Source organism: Carassius gibelio, chromosome B20 (assembly GCF_023724105.1).
Source record: "Carassius gibelio isolate Cgi1373 ecotype wild population from Czech Republic chromosome B20, carGib1.2-hapl.c, whole genome shotgun sequence".
NCBI classification, from domain to species: domain Eukaryota; kingdom Metazoa; phylum Chordata; class Actinopteri; order Cypriniformes; family Cyprinidae; genus Carassius; species Carassius gibelio.
The window spans coordinates 24,581,474-24,608,047 of NC_068415.1; the positions used below are offsets into that span (position 1 = coordinate 24,581,474).

Below are 26,574 nucleotides of genomic sequence, written 5' to 3' on the forward strand. Positions count from 1 at the left end.
CTGTAAATGAGTTCAGTGATTCATGTCAAACAACGATTACATTAAAACATAATCATCAACATGCAATGATTTTTGCTCTTGGTTTGACAAACAAACTTTAAAAATAAAAAGTTACAAGCCAAGATCCCAACTAATGCAAACATTGACCACTATAATGGTGATACACAAATTGTGATTTTTCTCGTTTGTGATTCTGCTTGTTAACATCAGGTGTCTTCAATAATGGTCAATCATAACTCAATTAACTTCTTAATTATCTCATTAACTTCAACTCTGCTTCAGTGTTACTTTTAACACTGCTTTAGTGTTTATATGAGTCCACACTCAAGAGTGTTAAATTAACACTGGGGATTTTGCTGTGTAGTCTGTCTGAAGAAAGATTCAAGAAGACTTCAGTTCTGTCATCATTAACTCACAGTCACCTGGATGAGTTTCTTCCTTCGGTTAAACACAAGAGAAGATATTTCAAACAATCTTTCTAACCAAATACTTGATGGTTTCTGTAGATTTCTGCTGATTTTTCCCCTATAATATGGAAATCAATGGCTACCAGAAACTGTTTGGTTACCCACATTCTTCAAAATATCTTCTTTTATGTTCTGCAGAAGAAGAAAGAAGAACGTCAGTACTGTTCAAACACATTCATTAACAACAACAACACAAATATTTCTCAGTATCTTTATTACAGCCTGGTCAAGGTTATGGCATACTGATATTATCAAACAGATGTTCAGTCTGACACAAACTAAGTGAAACATAGCAGAATTCATGGACTGCTGTGTGTCTGTTCTCCATCAAAACATGCCACCACTTCCTTATGTTATTTAAATAGATTTTACAAAAGAAAAGAAGATCAGATTAACTGATTATCAATGAAAACAATATTCCCAACATCTTTAATTGAAAACATTCAAGGGAGGATAAAAGGAGGGAACTCTGGGATTCTTCTGAGGTGAGTTTAGTCAGAACAGTGATTAGAGAACTGACTTCAGATAATATGACTTCTGCCTTTGTTTTATTCAGTTTATTAAGACACATATGAACATGCACTGCATAGTCAGGTTGACCCAGACTTAACTTTATTACTTTGTCTTTTGAAGTATGTGCTGGGTGTTGTCATGACTGAATGATATATTAATAATTGATCGTTCAGTTAAAGTTTGGCTGTGCAGATTCAGAATACAGTGAGTAGAGACCTTTAAAGAAATCATTACGTTCAGAATTATAATGTTGTGGCTTTCAGTCTCTCTCTCTCTCTCTCTCTCTCTCTCTCTCTGTGTGTGTGTGTTAGCTTTAATCCTATTTTTAGCCTTCATTTTCAGAGGCATATTCACTGCTGGACCAAAGTGTGAAATAGTTACAATTGTATAATGTTTTTGTCTTTTCTGTTCACCCAGGCTGCATTTATTTGATAAATAAATATATAAAAAATTATATTAATTAATTAACTATATATGTATATATAGTCTTGTTTTTCAAGAAACATTTCAGATTATTATCACAATGTTTGCTACACAACCATTCAATAATTTGGGGTCAATAAGATTAAAACATAAATATTTTAAAAATATTTTTTTATTCAGCAAGGAAGCATTAAATTGATCAGAAGTGACTGTAAAGAAAAATTATAATGTTACAAAAGATTCTATTTCAAATAATTCTGCCCTTTTGAACTCTCCATTCATTAAAGAATCCTGAAAATTATTAAAAAAGAAAATTTATCACAGTTTCCAGAAAGATTTGCAGCAGTTAATCTAAATGACATTTTAACATGTAGTCACATAGAAAACATGATTTTTAATAGTAATAGTAATTTAAAACAATTTATTTTTTATTATCAATTAAACACAGCCTTGGTGAGCAGAAGAGACTTCTTTCAATATATTAAAAAACCCTCTTAGTAATGTCCAGTCTTTAGCTCTCTAGAATCCCAGCAGTGTGAAATATCTCAGTCTCAGTCTCTGTTAAATCTCTGAGCAGCGGTGGTCAACGTCTAAGAAGCCAAACAGGTGATGTGATGCCTCTGGAGTGCAGTGTTCTTGACCACATGCTGCTCTCTGAGTGTACACGCCACACGCTCAGAAAACACATCTGGAGCAGGTGCAGATGTGTTCCATCAGGTACAAACATGCACCTTTAAGGTACTAATATGAAGCCTTTTGGGGTAAATGAGGTACAAATGCATGCCTTTTGAAAGGATACTGGCCCAGTGACAAATTTTGTAGCTTTTTTTTTCTGAGTTTGGTAACACATAATTGAAAAGGACAACAGACACAACAGTATCGTAACAGTATTAAAGCAATGCATTTGGAGACAGGATTTTGAGTTTAATAATGTGTTTGAGGTATGTGCATTTAAAGATAATAACAAAAGAGAGCAAGAAATATTAAGTAGTTAATAACTTAAAAGCACACGTCTGTGTACTTAAAAAAAACTGTTGACAATTTTAGGGAATGAAATGTCTAACTACTAGCTTGCTGATTTTTCTTTATTTTTATTTTTATGTGTGTTAAAGGATTGACATATTGCATCAATTATATTTGCCTGAAATGCTTGTATTGTAATATTTCACATTGTGATGAAACTGTTCTAGATAATGAATTTTGTGTGCTTTTGATATACAGACCCAACAATTGTGCTCATAATCCAAATGATTAAACTTAAAGTTCATTCATTTAAAATCAAGGTAATTAGTAGCCTTAATGGTTTTGAGTTCTGTTAACTCTTTCCCCACCAGCGTTTTAGAAAAAAGATGTTAGCCGCTGACAGCATTTTTGATCATTTTCACTAAAACTTCATGGCCCCCAGAATATTTTGTTGCATGGTTATCTGAACATGCAGTACATTAAACATCAGACCCTCTACTTTCAAACTACGTTTTTTATCAACACCTAAATGTAGGTAGGTTTCATAAAAAGCAACATTTTGAGTAAAAAAGCTGAGAAAATCATTTTATCAAACACTACATCTGGATCATATTCAGTAACATTATCAAACCAAAGATGCAAATATACGGCTTCCATCAGGGCTCCCAAAGCTTGCCCAGGCCTTTACCACTTTCTGGATTGACAATTCACTCGCTAACATAAGGCAGTTTTAATTTATATGCAGTTAGTGTTGAGGATCTCATAAGTTTTTCAGATGCATATGCTTACATAAAAGATGCTCATTCCTGCGGCTTCCTCACCTGTGTTTGTGTTTGAGTGATTCTAGACTCATTTAGGAGATAATTTAGGTATAATAGCACCCCCTAGTGTATAACAATGAGAACGAGGAAACCTGGAAAATGCTGTTTGGTGGGGGAAGAGTTCATGAACTGTACTAGTATTATGAGTATTTTATAGTATTTCTTTACCTGAAAAGCAGATTTAAATGTTTTTTAAATGTTGTTTTGACCAATCAGAAGCTCCCTAGCATGAGCATGTCTCCACCCCTCTATGAACATGACCGGAAGCCTATTGGTTACATAAAAAAGCACAAGACGAGCCCTTAGGATGGATGTGTCCCACCCAAACCTCTTGTTTGAACAGGAAGTGCATTGGTACACTTGTCAAGTCATTTCACATCATTGATCAGGAATCAGATGATACTGTGCTGTAGAAAAGCAGGCAGTGGTTTTTCATTGGATTTTATTAAAATGTTTTCCATACTGCTGCTAGACTCATGAGAGATGTACGAATCCATCTCAAATGGAGCTCCAGACTATCCTGAACCCAGTGAAGCCGCTGCCCACGAAAAGATGCATGTCCATAGCCCCTTTCACACAGTAATACCATTAAATTACTGTAAAATTACCGGAACGACTTTACCTGTAAATTAAAAAATGTGCTTTTCACACAGGCAACAGTGTTCTGTCTTTTTTTCCGGTAAAGCACCATTCACACATCGGTTTCAAATCACCAGTAAGTGCTGTGATATCATTAAACAGAAATGTCCTCTAAATGGCTGCGCCTCCCAGTGTTGTGTTTGTAAACATGGAAGGTATGCATGGTCATTTTTTATTAATATTTTCATTTTTGTTTCAAATGTTCACATTCATTCTGCTTTTGGCCCAGAGACATCGTATTAAACACCTTCAAACCGAACCAGACCAATGCTGTGACTGGCCCAGAGTCTGAATCATTGGCTCAGATGGGCCCGGAGTAGACCTCTTACATCACCGTGCTCTGAACACATGCTTTTGAGACAAGCATATTTGGGTTGATGTATATGCTTTTCTTTCTTTCTTTCTTTCTTTCTTAAATTAACTGCCCCCCACCCAAAGCATTGCTAGATGCCAGTGTTTCCTGTAGATATGTTATTTCTTTATTATCATCTCATTTCAAGTGATGAAGGATTGTGAAAGTCTGACAGTAATCAGTGTAGAGCACTGCTGTAAGGTTATCCCCTGCCTGCTTTACACGTTTCAAAATGATTAACAGTTGAAAACATTAATTAGAAAATTTAGAGTAGTCAGTTAAATTACTTTAATAAAGTAATTGAAGAAGTTACACTACTATTACGTTTTAGATAGGGTAACTCGTAATCTGTAATCTGTGACCAAAGTAACCTGCCCTGGTCCACACTGGTCTTCAGTCAGTGCAATCTGAACTGGTTCCTGCTAATACCAGCAATCTTCATTCTGTGTTCACACACAGCATCATTCTGGCAATTTACCGGTAATTTTAAAATGAGCCTGTTCAAACATGATCTCTTTACAGCAATTTACCGGTAATATGTGTAAAAGGGGCTTGCTTATGTGTGCTCCTTCCACCTAAACAGTCTCTTGAAAGCCTGCTTGAAGTCCTCATTGAAGATAGTGTACAGTAGCGGGTTAATCAGCGAGTTGATGTATCCCAGCCAGGTGAGTGCATCGGACACCTGAGGCGAGGGGCTGGGCACATTCAGTCCCACCAGCAGCTCTTTCAGGAAGAACGGGAGCCAGCACAGGATAAAGGCTCCCAGGATGAGCCCCAGGATCCGAGCCGCCTTCCTCTCCCGAGACGTGCAGATCTGGTTCCTCTCGTCCAGCTCCGGTGTCTCCATGTCGAGCGGCGCACGGATGGCAGCGTGGTTGCGGTCGAACTCTGCGGTGTGGTCAGAGGTGGAGACGCAGAAGGCGTGCTTGACACGGCAGCGGTTCAGAGAGTTAGTGCTGTCAGTGCTGCGACTGCTGAGGTAGCGCGAGGAGCCGCGCTTCTGGTACAGCGTCTTGGCGGCGCTGTAAATCCGGGAGTACAGGATAAGGATGAGAGTCATGGGGATGTAGAAAGCACCGAATGTGGAGTAGATGGTGTAGCCCACGTGATCGTGCTCGATGATGCACTGCTGCGGGCCAGTCCCGTCCCCACGCTGCCTCCAGAACAGAGGCGGGATGGAGATGAAGATGGAGATGAACCAGACGGTGGCCACCATGACACCAGCACGCCGGGCCGTCCTCTTGCGGGCGTACTCGATGGCTTTAGTGATGGCCCAGTAGCGGTCGAGGGCGATCACACACAGGTGCAGGATGGAGCAGGTGCAGCAGGTCATGTCCACACTCAGCCACGCCTCGCACACGAACGGCCCCAGCAGCCAGCTCTCAGTGGTGATGTAGAGGATGCTGATGGGCATCACCAGCACGGCCACCAGGAAATCAGTGACGGCCAGGGAGCAGATGAGGTAGTTTGCAGGCAGGTGGAGCTTCTTGGTGGTGCAGATGGCTGCGATGACAGCCCCGTTCACCACAGCCGTCAGCAGCGTCAACAGCGCTAGCAGAGCCACCACAGCCAGTCGCTCCATCAGCAGCTCCATGCCAAAGGCCGACCCTGGGGTGGCGGTGGTGTTGGTGAAGTTGGCCAGAGAGCCCAGGTAAAGCTCCATCTCCATCCCACAGCTTCTCCCTCAGTCAGGAGGATCCCTCTGCCCAGGACTAAAGCCCCAAAGACCTGCGTGCTGGATCAGTGACGGCCTGCCACACACACAGATAACAAGCCATTAATGTCAAATTAGTTACTTAAAAGGTTTACTAATGACTAGGGTTGCTGCAAAAAGGTGGAACATTTCCAGGACATTTAGGAAACATTCTAATTTTTTATTTTTTTATTTTCCTGGATTTTTTGGAAACTTCCAGGAATTTTGTGAAATTTTCCAGAAATGTCCCACCCCTTTGCTACCCTACTAATGATTTAAACACAGTGGCACCCAAATTCACTGTCTATGCAGTAGAAATGTGAAAACATTTTGAAATCGGTGCTAAATGACTAGAGACAACAGAAAAAGGCCTTGACATTTGCTTTTTCCAAAAGCTTTAACACATTTATGCACTTTAGAAGTTCAGTGACACCCCTCTTTCAATACCTTTGTCTGTTCAATCTGCACAGTTAAAAACAACTAAAATTTGACCAAAGTGCTGCACAGTAATAGAAATACAGAAACAAAAATATTAAAAACAGCAAAATAATATGAGAGACTGTATTAATTTTTTATAGTACATTAAAAACCAAGGAAAATTGTAGCTGTCCGAGTGTTAAAAGGGTAAAGTGCATGTGTCTCGTTTGGGGAGATGCTTCTGCTGAGGTGGGTGGGGGGTGGGAGAAAAGGGGTTTTGTTGCTGTTTTCATGTTTTTTTTTTTTGTTTTTTTTTTCTTTCTTTTTTCTCGCTTTGTTTTCTCTTCCTCTTTCCTTGGTCTCCGCTCAATTTTTGTCAGTTTCACAGTAAATAATTATTTCACATTCAAAATTTGATCCATATCATGTATGCCACAACCTAAAATGACGCAACATCTAAGTGGGAGGAGTTTTACATTTATTAGTTGGAACTGTAATGGAGTGAACAATCCCGTTAAGCGTAGCAAGATACTACATCACCTCCAACATTTAGGAGCTCACATTGTCTATCTTCAAGAAACACATCTTAAAATTCACGACCACCTATTGTTGAGGAGAAGATGGGTTGGGCAGGTATTTCACTCCAAATTTCAGGGTAAAGCCAGGGGTGCTGCAATTCTTATACACAGGTCAGTTCCTTTTGTGTGCTCTGATGTCATAGCAGATCCCAATGGTAGATTTGTCATTGTCACAGGTAAAATCAGTAATTTTCCAGTTATTCTCGCCAATGTTTATGCGCATAACTGGGATAACGATAATTTTTTTAGACATTTATTTTCTGTACTACCTGATACTTCTTCTCAACATCTTATTTTGGGAGGTGATTTTAATTGCTGGATTAATCCCAAACTTGATCGTTCCTCTGTTAGACATAATACACCATCAAAGTCTGCAAAGGTGATTCAGTCTTTTATGGAGGAATTTAAGGTCTCTGATCCTTGGCGCTTTTTTAACCCGTCTGGGAAAGAATACTCTTTCTTTTCTCAGGTTCATCATACTTTTACTCGGATTGACTTTTTTTTGATAGATAACAGGTTAATTTCTTCAGTTGAGTTATGCTCATACAACGCTATTGTTATTTCAGACCATGCCCCGGTTAGTATGAAGATGTGTATTAAGGAACTCGAGGGCACACGGCCACCGTGGCGTTTAAATACCCGTTTGTTGTCAGATGAGCAATTTGTGGAATTTGTTTCTAATCAGATAGATTTGTTTATATTGACAAACAAGTCTTCAGATGTTTCAGCATCCCTCCTTTGGGAAACCATGAAGGTGTACTTAAGAGGGGAAATCATCTCATACACTGCATATAGGGAAAAAATGAGGAAGCATAAACTATCAGAGATCATTCAGAAAATCGCCCATATAGATAATATCTATGCAGTTTCTGCATCCCCAGATATATATAGGGAGCGTCTTGCTATGAAGAGGGTGATAAGGCAAGTAAGTTGCTGGCCCATCAATTAAGACAGGATTCATCCTCGCATCTCATTCCTCAGATTCAAACCTCATCAGGGGTAACAACAAACCCTCAGCTAATTAATGATCATTTTAAAGAATATTTTATTTCCCTATATACATCTGAACAAACTGATAACCCCCTTGCTTTTGATGTCTTTTTAGCAAACTGAACATACCCATTGTCGATTCTGCTGCCCATTTGGAAGAACCAATCACTATAGAAGAACTCACTCAAGCTATTACCTTTATGCAAAATGGTAAATGTCCAGGGCCAGATGGGTATCCAGTAGAGTTTTATAAAACATTTCTAGACAAATTGGCCCCCATGATGATTGACATGTATTTTGAATCATTTGATTCACTCTAGCTCCTCCAGACACTTAATCAGGCTTCCATCTCTTTGATATTAAAGAAGAATAAAGACCCCTTAAGGCTGGTTCACACGGCAGGATAATTGGGCCGATTTTAGCCCCGATTCAGCCCTTCCGACAATCTTAGGATGCTCCGATTATCGTAAAATAATCTGATCAAATATTCCTGCCGTGTGTGGTGTGTTAAGACTAATCTCCTCTGCTCTGAAGAATGTCGGGACCGCTCCGATCTCAAATCGGGGATATCCAACATGTTGGATTTATTTTGCCCGATTTCTTCTCGTGTGTGGTGTCCCCCGAGGACAAACAATCACGCAGCCTGTGGACTGTGGCGTGTAGCCAATCAGAAAGCGAGGTGACGAGGCAGTGATAGTACCGGGAAACAAAATCAAAACAGCCGGCGTATATAATATAACAAATACAAATAAAGTCGATGGGTATAACTACATCCACAACTGCAGTCCACCAGAGTACATGGAAACTAATATATGAACGTTTATTTCAACGGTTATTAATCTGTGTAGTACGTAACAACATTTCTATGAGATAAAACAACAACTTATCTCCATATCATGATATAGCAAGTATAGTCCATGCTCGCGTCGTCTCCACCTCTTTGACCATCGCCTTTTCTTATTTTTCTTATGTTTTTTTTCCCGTTAAAAACAAAGCACAAACTATGGCCACTGCATCCTCTTCGTCCGCCATGATTGTTTACTCTAAAGTCACGTTTGATCTCGAGGGATTTTGCGAGATTTCCCGTCTGACCTGGGAATGCTCGGGAGTCAAATCGGTTCGTGTGTGATGTGTTGATATTGCCGTGTGGCTGCACACCACACACGGAGCGACCAAAACTGTTAGACCCGTGATTTTTTATCGCCGTGTGTGGGGTCTCTCAGGTTTGGAAAATCTGCCGACAATTTTAAAATCGTCCCGTGTGAACCAGGCCTTACACTGCACTTCTTACCGCCCGATCAGTCTTCTTAATGTTGACTTTAAGATATTATCAAAGTTGTTGGCAATACGTTTAGAGTCCATTTTACCATCCATTATCTCCCCGGATCAGACCGGGTTTATAAAAAATAGACACTCTTTTTTTAATATTAGGAGACTGTTTAATATCGTATACAATCCCTCTTCTTCTGTTGTCCCAGAGGCTGTCATTTCATTAGATGCAGAGAAAGCATTTGACCGGGTGGAGTGGAGGTATCTTTTTTACACTTTAGAAAAATTTGGTTTCGGTTATAAATTTATCTCTTGGGTGAGGTTACTGTATTCTGGCCCACAAGCTTCTGTCAGGACCAATAATACTCGTTCAGGTTATTTTCCCCTCCATCGGTCCACTCGCCAGGGATGCCCTCTGAGTCCGCTACTCTTTGCCATTGCTATTGAACCTCTCTCTATTGCACTGCGATCTGATTCTTCTATAATGGGCATAAAAAGAATGGGTACAGAACAAAAGGTATCTTTGTATGCGGATGACCTTCTTCTCTACATTTCAGATTTGGATAGGTCAATACCTACAGCACTTGGTGTCTTAAAGTCCTTTGGTTCAATTTCTGGTTATAAATTAAATCTAAGCAAGAGCGAGATTTTTCCACTGAACTCTGCTGCTAGAAATTACCCTTTACATAATTTTCCATTTAAGATCTCTCATCATAGATTTACCTATCTTGGAGTTTGCATCACAGATACATTTAAAGACCTTTTTAAATTTAACTTTTCTAAGTTGCTTCTACAGATGGAGAAAGATTTTGAGCGCTGGTCACTGCTTCCCCTGTCCTTGGCTGGAAGAATCAACTCTGTTAAAATGAATATTCTTCCAAAATTCTCTTATTATTTTCAGTGCATACCCATTTTCCTTCCTCAACACTTTTTTCGTCAAATTGATTCTCTAATTTTGGGTTTTATTTGGAATAAAAAGATCCCCAGAATTCGTAAGGCTTTTCTTCAGAGACCCAAAATACTTGGGGGAATGGCTTTACCTAACTTTAGTTTTATTACTGGGCTACAAATCTTAGGGTCATGCAATACTGGTTAAATCAAGATTTTTCACATGATTCATTTGTATGGCTTACCATGGAAGCTACCTCATGTATGCCTACTTCGCTAGCAGCCTTAGTACATGCTCCCATTAAATGCTCATCTTCTCCCTACACCAAAAATATTATCGTTAAAACTACATTGAGAATCTGGAGGCAATTCAGACTCCACTTTGGTTTACAAACCTCTTCTATTTCTGCACCTATAGCAGCAAATTTTGCTTTCTTACCATCATTAATGGATAGGACTTTTTCTCAGTGGTCGGCATTAGGTATTATAACATTTAAGGATTTTTATATAGATAATGTATTTGCGTCTTTCCAGCAATTACGGGAAAACTGTGCAATGCCCAAACACAATTTTTTTAGATATTTGCAAGTTCGTAGTTTTGTTCGGCACACGCACCCTCAGTTTCCTAGTCTCCCTAGTGTTACTCCCATTGACTCCTTCCTCAAACCTATTCATGTTATGAAGGGTATGATCTCACATTTTTATGAAGAAATCTGCTCCTTACGTGAAAGCTCACTTGCATCTATTAAATCTCAGTGGGAGGAAGACATAGGAGAAAATATTCCAGAAGAACAATGGGAAAAGATTCTAAGTCGTGTGCACTCCTCATCATTCTGCGCCAGACAGGGTCTGATGCAGTGTAAAATCCTTCATCGCAGCCACTGGACCAAAGTTAGACTTTCTAAAATATATCCTGAGGTAGATCCCATGTGTGATCGCTGTCATCAAGCCCCTGCATCTACTGCGCATATGTTTTGGTCTTGTCCATCTCTACACAAATATTGGTCTTTGATCTTTAAAACATTATCTGAAGTTCTTGGAATTTATGTTCAACCTTTGCCTGTCACAGCTCTATTTGGTACTCTTTCTCTTTCACTTGACATGCCCAAATATAAGACTGATTTTGTAGCTTTTGTTACTCTTCTGGCGAGACGCCTAATTTTAATAAATTGGAAATCACCTACACCTCCCACTCATTCTTCATGGATTAATGATATCTTTCATTTTATCAAACTAGAAAAAATTAGGCATACAATAAAGGGGTCTTCTGACAACTTTTATAAAATTTGGGGCCCTTTTCTAGATTGTGTAGGGAAGTGAAATGGTTTTAAACACCTGTCTATATCCCCTCTGGCAGTAAAGAATCTTCTTACACGCAAGATTAACCTGAATATGTCTTTGGATGACCAAGCTTTATATGGCTTCTCATTTTTTTATTTATTTCATCATCTCTCCCTTTTTTATTTATTTATTTTTTTTTTTTTTACTTTTTACTTTTTGGTTTATGTTGCTGTTCTTGCTTATTGTTTATACTTATGTCATTGTTTTATTCTCTCATGCTGAATGCTGTTTGGACGCAAGGTGCATCATATGACGGATCCATAATTGTATATTTCCTTTTTATTATTCCTTTTTTCATAACTTAGAATTAACTTTATTCTGTCTCTATTTGCTATTTGGTTCTTTCTATGAACAAAAGAGACGGAATTGATTACATTTATGTGATATTACAATGGTATCTGTAATTGTGTGATGTACTCTGTTTATGTGAAAAAAAAAAAAAAATCAAAATAAAGTGAAAAAAAAAAAAAAAAAACCAAGGAAAACAAATTAGTTTAAGCAGAGATTTAAAATCAGAAATGGTTTGAGCAGCTTTTACACACAGTGGAAGACTGTTCCACAGTTTAGGGCCGATAACAGAAAAAGCTGGATCCAGGGCTTGACTATTGCCAAGAGCCTTAGGTGGTAAAAGCTTTTTTTTAAATTTTTTTTAATGATTTATAAAGGAAAGATAACCGTTCCAGATTAAAATTTTGCATATTATTCCAGTCAGGGAGACAAAACACAACAACCAGTCTAAATTTACAGCAGGGCATGAAAATTCGGTCTGTTTTTGGCCAGATAGAAATTGCACACAGGTTGAAAGTAAATATAAGTCTCTGTAAATCCACTCATTGACAGCAGGTGGCGCTAATGGAAAAGCTGAATTAGAGCTGTTTCCCGTAACCTCGGTGAACTAAGCAGTACTGCGATCAAGAACACTTCCTTTAGGTATTAAATGGAGCGAAGATGAAAACAAAATGCCATTTAATATTTTCTGAAGACTGTCAGAACCTTCCGAGGTACATTCACATAATTAATTAATTCATATATTAATTTGATTAATTCCCTTAGCACTGTTTTAATACCCTTCCAGCTGTTCCACCCTGTTTTCATTTAAAACAAAGCTACTTTGCATGCTGTGCACACGTGAGACTGTTACTGAAAACTGTGCTTTATGCTGGACAGTATTTATTTATTTACAGTTGTTCAAATCGCGGTAGTCTAATATGGTTTTAATGATAATTAAAAGATGAAACAATAACACTAACCGTAGGGAATTTTATCATGATTTATTGTCAAACCGCTAATCATTACATCCCTAGTTGCAGGGATTTTTAACGCATTTATTGCAACTAAATTTTTTACATGCAGATGAAATGTCGTTGCAAGAAATGCATTAAAGGATCCGTACAACTGCGGAAGAACTGATGACGGCATGGTTTGACCAATTTGCAGAAACGGGTGTTTAATTCCAACTCATGTGTAGAAATCGAATATTCAAGCTGTTTATTCATTTTTCTACCCCTGAACAAAAAACTAAAATTTAAGCTGAATTCTCTGTTTTTATTTTTTTGGAAAAAGAAAAAAACAAGTGAAAAAGGAGACATTTTCAATATTAAATAAAAAAAGGAATGAACGAATAAGGACTTGTTTACACTGTGTTACAGTGTACGCTGCCGGAAGGAACAAGGAGCCGAGGATAAACGAAATAAGGCTTTTATTACATACAACAAAGGGGATATCCAACATGGAGCACAGAGGTAGACACACGTAGGTGGTTAGTAGCAAGTAGACAAGACAAAACTGAACTGAGAGGACAAGGCTTAAGTACATGGGGTAATTGGTGAAACACAGGTGGATGGAATAACTAAATTAACAGGGACATGGAACACATGGGGAAGAGAATAGACACACCTGGGAACTAATCAAACCAAACACGGGAGACGGAAACTGGGTCACATGGGCAAACACACACTAAAAGAGTCCAGGGGTGTAACACACTGCAGGTATTTATGCCCAATTTCTAATGTGTTGCCTATATTCGATTACACGTTCTTTCAAGTGTGACCCATATCCGATTCATGTGCTTACACTTGCTATACCACCTGAAACATTGCGCATGAATTGTTGTTATTTACCACCTCCACATGTGCTCCTCGTAAGAATACTGTGACTTGTGCTGACAAAATGAGTCACAATGAGCAATTAAGAGAAAAAAAGAAAAAAAGGGGGGAAATTACTTCTCTCCATTAAAGGACCTTCAATATTATTTATGATTTGTTGGAATCTGACAAAAAAATAACTGAGCCACCCATTTGAAGTCGATATTGAAGTCCTCCATCTTTTCTTATTATTAATTACTGTATTAATAATCACAAAACAGCTATTTTTTATTTAATCTTTACTATTATAAATAAGAACAGATGCAAAAAAAAAATAAAAAAATAAAAATAGTACAAACCAACTAACAGAATTTTGTTATAAGAACATTCTCCAAATATTCAGTGTTGGTTCTAGGAACATAGAAAATGTCCAGTTTTCTTGACGTTAGAGGAACATTTTTAAAAGGTATGGTGTTCCCCAAAATGTTCCTTCAACTAAATTTTGATTTAAAATTCAACATTCCAGGAACATTACTTTGTGACATTCCAAGAACATAAAAATATCCAGTTTCTTTAATGTTAGTAGAATGTTATTTAAAGGTTAGTATGATGTTCCTGAAACACTCACTGCTGTGAACAAACACTGAAAGAAAGAGAAATAACACAAACTACAACTTTCTTCAGCCACAGCCTTAGATGAACTGAAGATACAATACTTTAAATCTCTCAAGATCTGATTAAACAACTCCATAAACAGCATCACCAGCTTCAGTTATTACTGCCCAGATTTAATTTACTTCTGTTAGACATCTACATAAGTTCTTATTGAGAATTAACAGAGGTTTAGATGTTGACATTATATGTTTCATTCAAAGTCACCATCATGGAGATCAGAGTTATACCGTTTTTTTTGTTTTTTTTTTTACGAAAATTGCAGGTGTTTTCAGAAAATATTTCTGTGTTGATGTCTGTTTTAGTGACAGACAAATGGCTGCATTAAAGAGACTTTAATAACTCAACCAATATGAAAGGAAACAACTAGTAATCTGTAAAGTAACCATGCATAGCGAAGAGTGTCATTTCCTGATTTCTTTATATATTAGTTCTATAGCTTCAGGTAGAAAAGTATTTCTGTATCGTCTAGTTGTCCACCTAGGAGCCACGAAGTGACACCCAGAGGAGAGAAGCTGAAACTCAGCAAGTAAGGGATGGGAACTATTTCTAATAATAAAACTTGCCTTACACTGTAAATGGGTAGAATAAAGACCTGCTAAATCAAGTTGATGTTCACCTATAATCTTACTTGCCCACCTAACAATTTGTTTCAAAGAATTTTTGTTCTTCAACGACAAATTACCAAACCATGCCACAAGAGAAAATGTCAAGACTGATTTAATAAAAGCCTGATAAAAAAAGAGTCATCATATATTTATCAATGTAAAATCTGGACAGCTTTCTGAGACAAAACTGACCGTGATGTCCCTTTTTATATACCATCCCACAGTTCTTTTCAAAAGACAATTTAGAATCTATGTCCTAAGATATTTGTAGCTTTCTACACAATCCACCACCTTGTCTTTAATCATCATAGTCTCAAAACGTAAAGCACAAGTTCTAAAATCTATAATCATGTCCTTTTTTTAGCTATATTTAACTCCAAATAAGATTCATCACACCAGGTGACAAACTCCTCAACAACAGGATCATAACTGGACTCATTATCGTGTAGCAAACTCACAATAACTGTGTCATCAGCAATTTTCAATATAGTCTTATTTGCATGCTTACTTTGGCACAAATTTGTATAGAATATATAAAATTACGGTGAAAGAACACAACCCTGGGGTGAACCAGTGGATGAACATAATGGATCTGATAAAATACCATTTACTGTACACACATTTCATAACTGAGGCCCCATGTTTCCTAAAAATGGAGGAAGCATATATAGAGAAAATAATTAAGGGCTAGGATAGATCCCTGTGGGACACCAAATATGAGGGGAACTGCAGCAAGACTTATGTTTCACAGATAAGGCCTCTACACCATTTTAGGGCATTTCCTTTAATCCCTACACAATACTCAAAACAGGAGATAAGAATATTTAGGTGTTTAATGATGTACTCAAACATAGTATGATCACCTGGGTCCACAGTTAACTTGTGCTAAGTCACACTTCATTAGATAATACAACATCAACCACAGAGGTAGTTTATCACATTAACTATCAGCATGTTCCACTAACCACAAACAAACAACTATTTCCATTGTTTTAGCATGTCTAATCCAACAAATTCTGTCTGTCAGATGTTTTGATTGTGAAGTGCCTAGCCTAACCCTAACTGTATTTGATTCAAAGCAATTATCTGTACATATGCTGGTCAATTATTAAGATCTTGATAATTATTTTGTTTTATTAATTAATGTGTGCTAGCCTGTGTCTGGTTTTTACAAAGCATCTTTTTTTCATATAAAAATCTCTAATGTCATATCAGAGTTCATTTACAGAAACACAGCCCAATAGCAATATGTTCATTGTAATAATATTGACTAAACTTAATAAAATTATTGATATGTGTTAACACATTGGGGGGCGCTGGATCTATAGCTGCCCACTCTTCCGGGTGTGTGTTCACGGTGTGTGTGTGTTTTTACTGCTCTCGGTGTGTGTTCACGGTGTGTGTGTGTGTGTGTGTGTTTGTTCAATCCTCCAGGTGTGTGTTCATGGTGTGTGTGTGTGTGTGTGTGTGTGTGTTCACTGCTCTGGGTGTGTGTTCACGGTGTGTGTGTGTTTTCACTGCTCCTGGTGTGTGTTCACGGTGTGTTCACTTCTCACTGCTGTGTGTGCACTAGGATGGGTTAAATGCAGAGCACCAATTCTGAGTATGGGTTAGTATGACTTTTTTTAAGTAACGCGAGTTGCGTAATCAGATTACTTTTTTCAAGTAAGGTAATGTTTCAAGTAGTAAAGTAACACATTTAATCTTATTTAAAGCAAAGAGTGGAGTTAATTAATCTCCATCAGTTATGAGCATAGCACATACTAAATATAACCTCTCTAACATGAATTTAATTTAGAAGTAAGCCATTACTAGTCACTGGTATTAGCAGAGCTAATGTGTGAAGGGACATACTCTATAGTTACTACTCTTCTGAGCAATGGTGACCACAAAGGCATGGCACACTAGCAGGACTCACAATCACATAAAATAACACTTCATTTCAGCATTTACAATCAGGATCCAGCCCTTTGCAAAGTTGGGAACTGGAAATCCACAATCCTGCTTTGGTTAATGCAACAGAGTTGATTCATATAGTCCTTCATGTAATTCTTGTGAAGGGAAGGAAAGAAAGAAAGAAAGTAAGAAAGAAAGAAAGAAAGAAAGAAAGAAAGAAAGAAAGAAAGAAAGAAAGAAAATATCATTAAAGGGGTCATCAGATGCAAAATACACTTTTACATGTTTGAACTGAAATGTCTCTTGGCAGTACACAACCACGCTATAATGATAAAAGTCTACACTGTTTTTTTTCTAATCCAGATAATCCAAACCCTCTTTCTCATATCAAGCTGTTCATAGATTCTTGGCAGAATGACGTAGTTCAACACAGGCCGCTCCCACCATTTCTGTAAACAGAGCTGTTTTTGACAGGGTAAAACGAGTATTGTTTTACACTAACATTGAGAAATTTTAACAAATATATGTTATAAACAAATTCATTAAGACCCTTAAGAATCATGTCAACTTGTGGAAAATGGGCATCAGATAACCCCTTTAAGACATTTTAACATCAAATCATTTCACCTACATATTTGTTCATAACCCTTTTGGCTTGTAAACAGATCTGTGCATATTTCTCTCCTGATTCAAACCAGATGACTCTTTCACTGGAGAACACAATATTATAGATTATAGTTAAAAAGCATCTTGATTAAGCTGTTTGTTACAAACATGCAGCTTTTGGCTCCACTAAACAGTAATTGATGGAGTGCTGTGGATTATTGTGATGTTTTATCAGCTGTTTGGACACTCAATCTGACGGCACCCATTCACTGCAGAGCATCCACTGATGAGACACTGATGCAATGATACATTTCTGTGGCGAGTGGGGCGGGGCCGAGAGGCGTGGGAACGAGGAGTGAGGCCAAGTGTAGTGATTGGAGATGAGCTACACCTGAGCCCCACCGCTAGTATCGAGTCCCACGTAGGAGATGGAAGGATATAAAACTGGAGCGACGACCGTGAAGGACGAGAGAGGACCAGGCCTGGGACATTATTTTATGTGTTTACTTTTAATTTATGCGCGTCAGTCGCCGTGAGGGGCTGACGCGCTGTTTTGTGTTTATTTTTGAATATTAAAATGTTTTTGATTGTGCGCCGGTTCCCGCCTCCTTCTTCCCGATGAATATGGAGATTTGTTTGTTACAGTGGTGCCGAAGCCCGGGAGAAGGAGGGACGCGCTGCTGAAGATCCCTCGCCGCTGTGGTGAATCCGCGGTGCCCTCGAGCTGGCGAGGTATGTGCCGCCATGGACGCTCGAGGCGGTGGGCTGGAGCGAGTTGCCAGGGACGGGCGAGCTCGCTACCGGCCGCCCACGATATAGAGGGGCGGCTGCCGTCCGTGAGGGAGCGGAGGAGTCGGCGCCGTTCGCCAGGGGGCCGGAGCCTGCTGCCTCCGCGAAGGAATCCGGAGGGGCAGGGAACAGGGGACTCCTGCCGGCTGCCCAAAACCGGAGGAGCCGTCGCCGTCCATCGGGCGGCGGAGGAGTGTCGCGCCGTCCGCCGAGGGCCGTCCAGTGCCACCGCCAGGCACCGCGGAGGAGATCACCCAGCTGGTGGAGGGCCGAGCAGCAGTGCGTCTGGGAACCGGAATTTTTTTTTTTTTTTTTTTTCCTCTCTCCCCTCTCTCGTCCCTGTCGCTCCTCCTTCCATCTCCTTTTCTCTCGCCTCATCTGTCCTACCCCCAGGTTCCCGCAGGTCCCCGTGAGCGGTCTCCCCCGGAGGGAAGGGGGGGGGGGGAGTAGAGCGCAGTCTCGGGAGTAGCCCCCGGCCTGCGAGGGGCGATGGGGGTATGTGGCGAGTGGGGCGGGGCCGAGAGGCGTGGGAACGAGGAGTGAGGCCAGGTGTAGTGATTGGAGATGAGCTACACCTGAGCCCCACCGCTAGTATCGAGTCCCACGTAGGAGATGGAAGGATATAAAACTGGAGCGACGACCATGAAGGACGAGAGAGGACCAGGCCTGGGACATTATTTTATGTGTTTACTTTTAATTTATGCGCGTCAGTAGCCGTGAGGGGCTGACGCGCTGTTTTGTGTTTATTTTTGAATATTAAAATGTTTTTGATTGTGCGCCGGTTCCCGCCTCCTTCTTCCCGATGAATATGGAGATTTGTTTGTTACAATTTCTACAAACCTGATGAAGAAACATATTCACATACATCTTGAATGGCGATAGGGTGAAGTATTCCTTTAAGATCATTAAATTTTTCAGATTTCTATAACAAACTACATGACTGAATAGCTTCTTAAATTATCTTTCAGACACATAATCACACAGCATGTACCACTAATTGTGCTCCGTAATTCTGCTAAAGTTAGGTCATTCTAATCCCAACAACTGAATTACAATAGTTACATTTGTTGGATAATGAAATAATTAACAATTTAATTACTTATCTTCTATTGAACATAATTTTTTGTCTCTAATTGCATGTTGTTTGCATCAGAAAGAAAGTCAAATTTCAGTATCCATTAAGTAATAGCAAAAAAAAAAAAAAAAAAAAAAAAAATAGCAAATGTTAGCCAATATGTGTGGGATAAAGTGCAGTTACCCAGCCTTTATCAATGAGTATTCATGCATTTTTGCATTATAACCCTCTGATGATCTGGACAACGGGCAGTATTCACAAATCGTGAGCTATGTAAAAGGTAGTGTCCTGTGTCATTAAGGAAAGTAAGCCGAATTAAAGCATTAAAAACTTAAATGATAACAAACTCACCCAGTTGAATGTGCAGGTGAGCTGCTGTTAACTCTCTCCCAGAGACATGCTCTCTCTCTCTCTCTCTCTCTCTCACTCACACAGACACGTGTTTTCAGAAGACTGAATATCTTTCTAGAGGTTTGGTGTGTCCTCCAGGACCCGTTGCAATCACACTAATGATAAAGACATGAATGTGCAATCACACAACAGTAGCCTGTAATTGCACAGATTTGATCGACAGCTTGGCCGGTCCCTAGAGGTCAGAGGCGGCTCTGAAATCATTCAGAAGAGGTTCAAGCCTCACAATAACACAATCACCTCTGGCACTCTTCACAAGCAGCATTCTGCGATGTTTTACGTGAGAGCTGTGTTTGCGTGGGCCGACTCATTACTTGTTGTTGTTGGGATATTTCTAAAGTGGCTGTCGTCACACACGGCCTGAGCTCTCGTCTGTACGCACATCTCTAAGTGAAGCCCAGGGATGTGAACTCATGAGGTGAGATGATTATGTTTGACATGGTTTGACATGTTTGACATGTATGACATGGTTTGAAAAGTAGTGAGGTCTGGGGTGAGGTTAAGAATTGTGCAATAATCCATTCCCCGAGAATCAATGCTCCAGTGAAGACTACGAGGCAACGTCTTGTCAGGACATATCCACAAACAGGTACGTTACAGCTTCTTGTTAAGTTACGTGCTCTAACAAAATACATAGTTTGAACCATTTCTTTATCAATGACACTCCTATTGGGTATGAATAATATTTGGTGCTAAGCTGAAGTTGTTGATAACAGTAGAAAACTGTTAAAAAACAGCGCATAGAGGGATAGCTAAAATTAAAATTCTAGCAAATCTTGGGTCTCATTCACTTCCATAATAATAAGAAATAGTATACTATGGAAGTGAATAGGATCCAAGAATAGTTTTGTATATTAACACTATTCAAAATATAGTCTTTTGTGTTCAGTAGAAGAAAGAAATGTATACAGGTTTAGAACAAGTCAAGGTTGAGTAAATGATGGTGAACTATCCCTGAAAGCCAGGTAACATTACTGTGTTTGTATTAAATAAAAGTATCACTGTACTGGGACTGGAACATCATGGTGCCATGTACAAAATACTTTTGCTACTCTTTGTAAATAGGGGCTGGAGAATTGATCAGTTTCTCCTGAGCATCTGACTGTCTTCAGTGTTGTGTTTTGCAGATGATGACCATGAGACCGCACAAACGGAGTCATTGCAGCTGCCCCTTCAGTACAGTGATGCCTGAAGTCCAGGCATTGACAGACCACACTTATGCCTCAGGGGATAAAATAATGTTACACAAACCAACACAGTTTCACAGTGATGATCCCTTAGCCCCTTGCCCTTCTCAAGAATGACACTAGCTCTTCATTGTACTCTGTTAAATTATACTCTTCCAATTTTAAGATACTTAATGGATCATAATGGATCAAATTCTTATGACCACGATGAAGCTGAAATGGAATTTATTTCAAGGAGTTCTTGCTGAATGCTTTGAGGAGGAGGAGCACTTGAGTCTAACAATTCATGGAACAAATGGAAAACATTTCGTATATGTGGCGAGTGGGGCGGGGCAGAGAGGCGTGGGAACGAGGAGTGAGTCCAGGTGTAGTGATTGAAGATGAGCTGCACCTGCGCCCCACCGCCAGTATCAAGTCCCACGTAGGAGATGGAAGGATATAAAACTGGAGTGACGACCGTGAAGGAGGAGAGAGGGCCAGGCCTGGGACATTATTTTATGTTTGCTTTTTATTTTATGCGCACCAGTCGTCCGTGAGGAGCTGGTGCGCTGTTTTGTATTTACTTTTGAATATTAAAATGTTTTTGATTGTGCGCCGGTTCCCGCCTCCTTCTTCCCGATGAATAGGAAGTTTTTACCGTTATAGTATAGTACTACAAAATGAATAATTGCATCCAAAATAAAAAGTTATATAAATAAATAAATATATAAAAATATATTTATTTTAGTTACAACCTTTATTTTAGATGCAATTCCGCATTGCCTAATTCTGCACTTGTTACAGGTGCATCTCAATAAATTTGAATGTCGAGGAAAAGTTCATTTATTTCAGTAATTCAGCTCCAATTGTGAAACACATGTATTAAATATATTCAGTGCACACAGACTGAAGTAGTTTAAGTCTTTGGTTCTTTTAATTGTGATGATTTTGGCTCACATTTAACAAAAACCCACCAATTCATGATCTCACCAAATCAGAATATGGTGACATGCCAATCAGCTAATCAACTCAAAACACCTGCAAAGGTTTCCTGAGACTTCAAATTGGTCTTGGACAATCAATAACACCCTGCACAAGGAGTTAAGTCACAGAAATTAATTGGCAAAAAGCTGGTTGTTCACAGAGTGCTGTATCCAAGCATGTTAACAGAAGGTTGAGTGGAGCGAAAAAGTGTGGAAGAAAAACATGCACAACCAACTGAGAGAACCTCAGCCTTATGAGAATTGTCAAGCAAACTGGATTCAAAAAATTTAGAGAACTTCACAAGGAATGGACTGAGGCTGGGGTAAAGGCATACTGACATGTCAAGGAATTTGGCTACAGTTGTCGTATTCCTCATGTTAAACAACTCCTGTACCACAGACAATGACAGAGGTGTCTTATCTGGGCTAAGGAGAAGAAGAATGGGACTGTTGTCCAGTGTTAAGTTTCCACAGTCCGTGATGATTTGGGGTGCAATGTCATCTGCTGGTATTGGTCCATTGTGTTTTTGGAAACCAAAGTCAATGTACCCGTTTACCAAGAACTTTTGGAGCACTTCATGCTTCCTTCTGCTGACCAGCTTTTTGAAGATGCTGATTTCATTTTCCAGCAGGATTTGGCACTGTCCCACACTGCACCAACAGTTGGTTAAATGACCATGGTGTTGGTGTGCTTGACTGGCCAGCAAACTCACCAGACCTGAACCCCAGAGAGTATCTATGGGCTATTGTCAAGAGGAAGAAGAGACCAAACAATGCAGATGAGCTGAATGACACTTTCAAAGAAACCTGTGCTTCCAGACCACCTCAGCAGTGCCACAGACTGATCACCTCCATGCCATACTGAACTGAGGCAGTAATTACAGCAAAAGGAGCCCCTACCAAGTATTGAGTACATGTACAGTAAATGAACATACTTTCCAGAAGGCCAACAGTTCACTAAATGTTTTTTTATTGGTCTTATGAGGTATTCCAATTTGTTGAGATCATGAATTGGTGGGTTTTTGTTAAATGTGAGCCAAAATCATCACAATTAAAAGAACCAAAGACTTAAACTACTTCAGTCTGTGTGTATTGAATTTATTTAATACACGAGTTTCACAATTTAAGTTGAATTACTGAAAATAACAAACTTTTCCTTAGCATTACTACTTTAAAACAATAAGAGATTTCAAAGATGAAAGAGAAAAAGGAGAAATTAATAATTTATCAGTTACATAAATCCTCAGTGCAATCACATAGCTACAGGGATTCATGTCTGCTTTTAAAAACATAAATTTCGCTTAACGTTACTGATAAATGCCTCAGTGCTTTTATAATTCTGTGTCGAAGACCCGTCTACTCCATGTGCCCAATGAAATATTTGAAAAGTTATTGCAGGCCACTTCTTCATTTCATCCTCCCACTGTGTCATACACTGCGGGTGTGCTAAATATTTACCATCACGGAGTGTAGTATAGTGTTCTGTCTGTGTGCCCACCATATCAATCCTAAGCTCCTTATCTACCGGCTAGCGAAACAGAAGTTTAACACATTATAAGAAAATATATCATCGTATATGCTTTATATGTTTACGTATATGTTTAGCGTCACCATTGTGGAGATCAGTGTTTGCTTTAGTTGGGCTCCTGACCCTTGAATTTTGTTCTTTCAATGTTGTTTCATTGCTATATTTGTATCTTTATGATACATATGTTACAGCAATATTAATTTAGATGGTCAAGTGATTATGATTGTTTCTGTCAGGCATGATCTACTAGACTGACTTAAAGCGTTGCTATAGCAATCAAATATTAGTTTGGTGTTGAAATATGTGTGGAAATCAAACTTTTTTTTTTGTTTCCTCAATTTTATAAGCTTGAACCATAATGTGATAACCAGAAAATATGTTTTTAACGATGTTTGAGTTTTACATATTTTGGGCAGCAGTGTCCGCAACACTCGAAGAGAGACATCAACAATCAGCATATGAATCTCAACAATGGTGACAATCAAAAGGTTCATGATGCAATGCATGCTGGGTAACAGCACAGGATAAAACTCATCCATGACTCCCAGCAAGCATTGCGGCATGAATAAATTATGCCCCTGAATTGTTCACTTATTTTCTTGAATTCTTATGTGCTTATAATTTTGCTTTTGTCTTAAGTTTTAGTAGCATGTTTTTTGATGTTCAGAACTGATCTGTTTATTATTTTGTGGATTGTCACCATTGTTGTGATTCATACGCTGATTGTTGATGTGTCTGTCTAAATTTTAGCAAAGGTTCTTTTTTATGAGTGAAATTTTCTTAACAGTCTTCCATAACTTATGGCTCAGCAATGTTTTTTATTTTGCTGTAGTATCAATAAGAGAAGGGACATTCAGCCAAGTATGGTGACCCATACTCAGAATTTGTGCTCTGCATTTAACCCATCCGAAATGCACGCACACACACACACATAGGATTGGATCAGAAACAATAGTGTTTGTTCTTGTCAATCTATAAACAACAACACCAGATTTTTTGCTATAACAAGTTCCAAAGATGCATTATTACAGCATGTAAAAAAAAAAACTTTAGTTGTTGTCTCAATCATCAATTAATCACAGAATTATCTCATTAACTTCACTGATTCAGTGTTACTCAAACACTCTGTAGTGTGCACACATTATAAGTGTTCATTTAAAACTGAGAATTTTGTTGTGGGGTTTAAAGGGTTAAAGATTTAAGATGAAGAAAAACAGCATGAAACATAATTTAACAGTAATAAACTGTAATTAATTCACAAGAAACAAACTGTAGAAAAACTTTTATTTACTGGCACCCCTGCTTCCAGTAAATAACTGTTTTTCTACAGTTTGTTGAAGTAAATTAATAGTTGCCAGCAAAAAAAGTTTTTTCTACAGTTTGTTTCTTGTAAATTAATTACTTAATTAATTACCATTACCAAATGAAAAAAAGTTAATTTAACTAAAATATTTGTGAACATCCATAGAAAAAAAGTTATGCAAAGTCATACACTGATAATGACAGTAAATACTGAACTCAACTGTATTAATGTGTGTTTGCAGAGATCTGTTAAAGTAGTTTTGTGGTTCACCATTGTGCTGGAGATTAGAGCCTGTACTTCAGTCAATGATGAGCCACAAATTCTGATCTTCTGCTGCTTTATATAAGCACAGTAAATATGGAGTCACTGATACAGTGGTGATCTCTGTGTTAAGTACTTCAGCACATATATGTTTGCTATAGCTGACAATGAGCTGATTTGAGTAAAAGTCATGCATTTAGTTACTTTACTACACATTAGTTTTTGCTTTTAGAAATGTTCCTTCTCAGTGGACTCAAATTAAATAAGTTCATAGTACTCATAACATCGTAGGAATGTTTGAAGCAGTGAGAGTGGAGTTAATTTCCACGGTAGAATTTACGGTAAAATACTGTAAAAAAATAAGAGTGGTAAATAAATGGTTGAAAGCTGTAAATTAACAGTACTTTACTGGCACCCCTGCTGCCAGTAAATTACTGTTATTTACCAGCACATTATTTTACAGTGCAGTAGATTACCCTTAATTCATGGAAAAAACAGCAATATACTGTAAAATGTAAAAGTCAGATTTACCAAACAAAACAAGTTAATTTCACTGAAATATTAGTGAATGTTCATAGAAAAGTCATGAACTGATAAGGAGAGTAAATACTGAACTCAACTGTATTAATGTGTTTTTGCTTAAGAGAGATTTGTTAGTTTAATGTAGCTTTGTAGGTCACCATTGTGCTGGAGAGTAGAGCCTGTGCTTCAGTCAATGAAGACAATTAATGACTGGTTCAATTATCATCTTTTTACTGAGCATGTTAGTACTTATTTGTATTATTGTACTGTAATTTGTACTATTGCTAATAGCTTAATGACAATCTACAAAAATTTGAATAAAAGTCATTTTTTGGTTGTATTATTACTGCATTATAAGTGTTTGTGTTTTTTTTTTTTTTGGATGAAATAACTTCACTGTACTAACACAATGTAAACACATTTTCTTTTTATTTAATGGTTTGAAGTTATTGGTTTCCTAAATGAAATGAGTTACCACATGGTATAATATTGGTAACATACTATAAAAATGCTGTGAATTAATGGTAGAGAGCTGTAAATTAACACTACAGTGCTGGCAACCACAGTTTCTAGCACAATTTTTTTACAGTGTACAATACTCAATGAAATAGTATAGACTTCTTTTTGGCTAGTGCTTGTTTTTTTATTTTGTAACATACTTGTTTGACAGATCTCTGCACTAATGGCAATCATTGCAATGTTGCCAGATATTGCTGTGAACAGAAAAATATAGAAAATAATAATAATAATAATAATAAATAAACTGAAATTAGTTAAAATGTTTTGTAAATAAAATAAGATAAATATATCGCTAACAATTTTGTTAAATTTCTTAATTGTTGAATTAAGGAGAAAATACTAGTCCAAAGCCACTTATAATTCCTGGATCAGGCAACACTTTCTAAAAACTCCACAACATCTTGCAGCAATCATATTTATTCCACGGACAATAAACGTTTTAGCAAACTGTCTAAACTTAATCATACATACAGACATTGAGTTTCAAACAGCAGATTACTCATTTAGAGAACACTTTTTTTTTACATGAAAGAAATTACCAAGGTCTACTCTACAGGGAAGATTACAGATATGAGGAAATGCTTCAATGGCAATTTCTTTTGAAAGAATAAGCTTCATTACAGGTTTAATTATTTAAATGTTCCCTTTTAAAATGGTCTCTAAGTAATACTCTGAATACTGAAGCCTGATTTTGTAACGTTTTGTTACGATTTTGAAGTAGAGCAAATTTCCACTTCTAATTTAGCAAATTTCTGCATTGTTGCACAATGAGTGCGCTGCTTGCCCTGGCTGTCCTC

The 26,574-nt window shown here is 38.2% G+C and overlaps 1 protein-coding gene across 1 annotated transcript in view; it reads right to left on the reverse strand.

Moving 5' to 3' along the window:
- Positions 1-2,808: 2,808 nt before the first annotated feature.
- LOC127983419 (5-hydroxytryptamine receptor 1E-like) overlaps positions 2,809-26,574 on the reverse strand; it is a 52,672-nt gene continuing 28,906 nt past the window's right edge. The window contains exon 2 of the mRNA XM_052585598.1: positions 2,809-5,929. Within this exon, the coding sequence (XP_052441558.1) occupies positions 4,735-5,847 (1,113 nt within the window). The 5' untranslated portion in view covers positions 5,848-5,929 and the 3' untranslated portion in view covers positions 2,809-4,734. The remainder of the gene's footprint in view (positions 5,930-26,574) is intronic.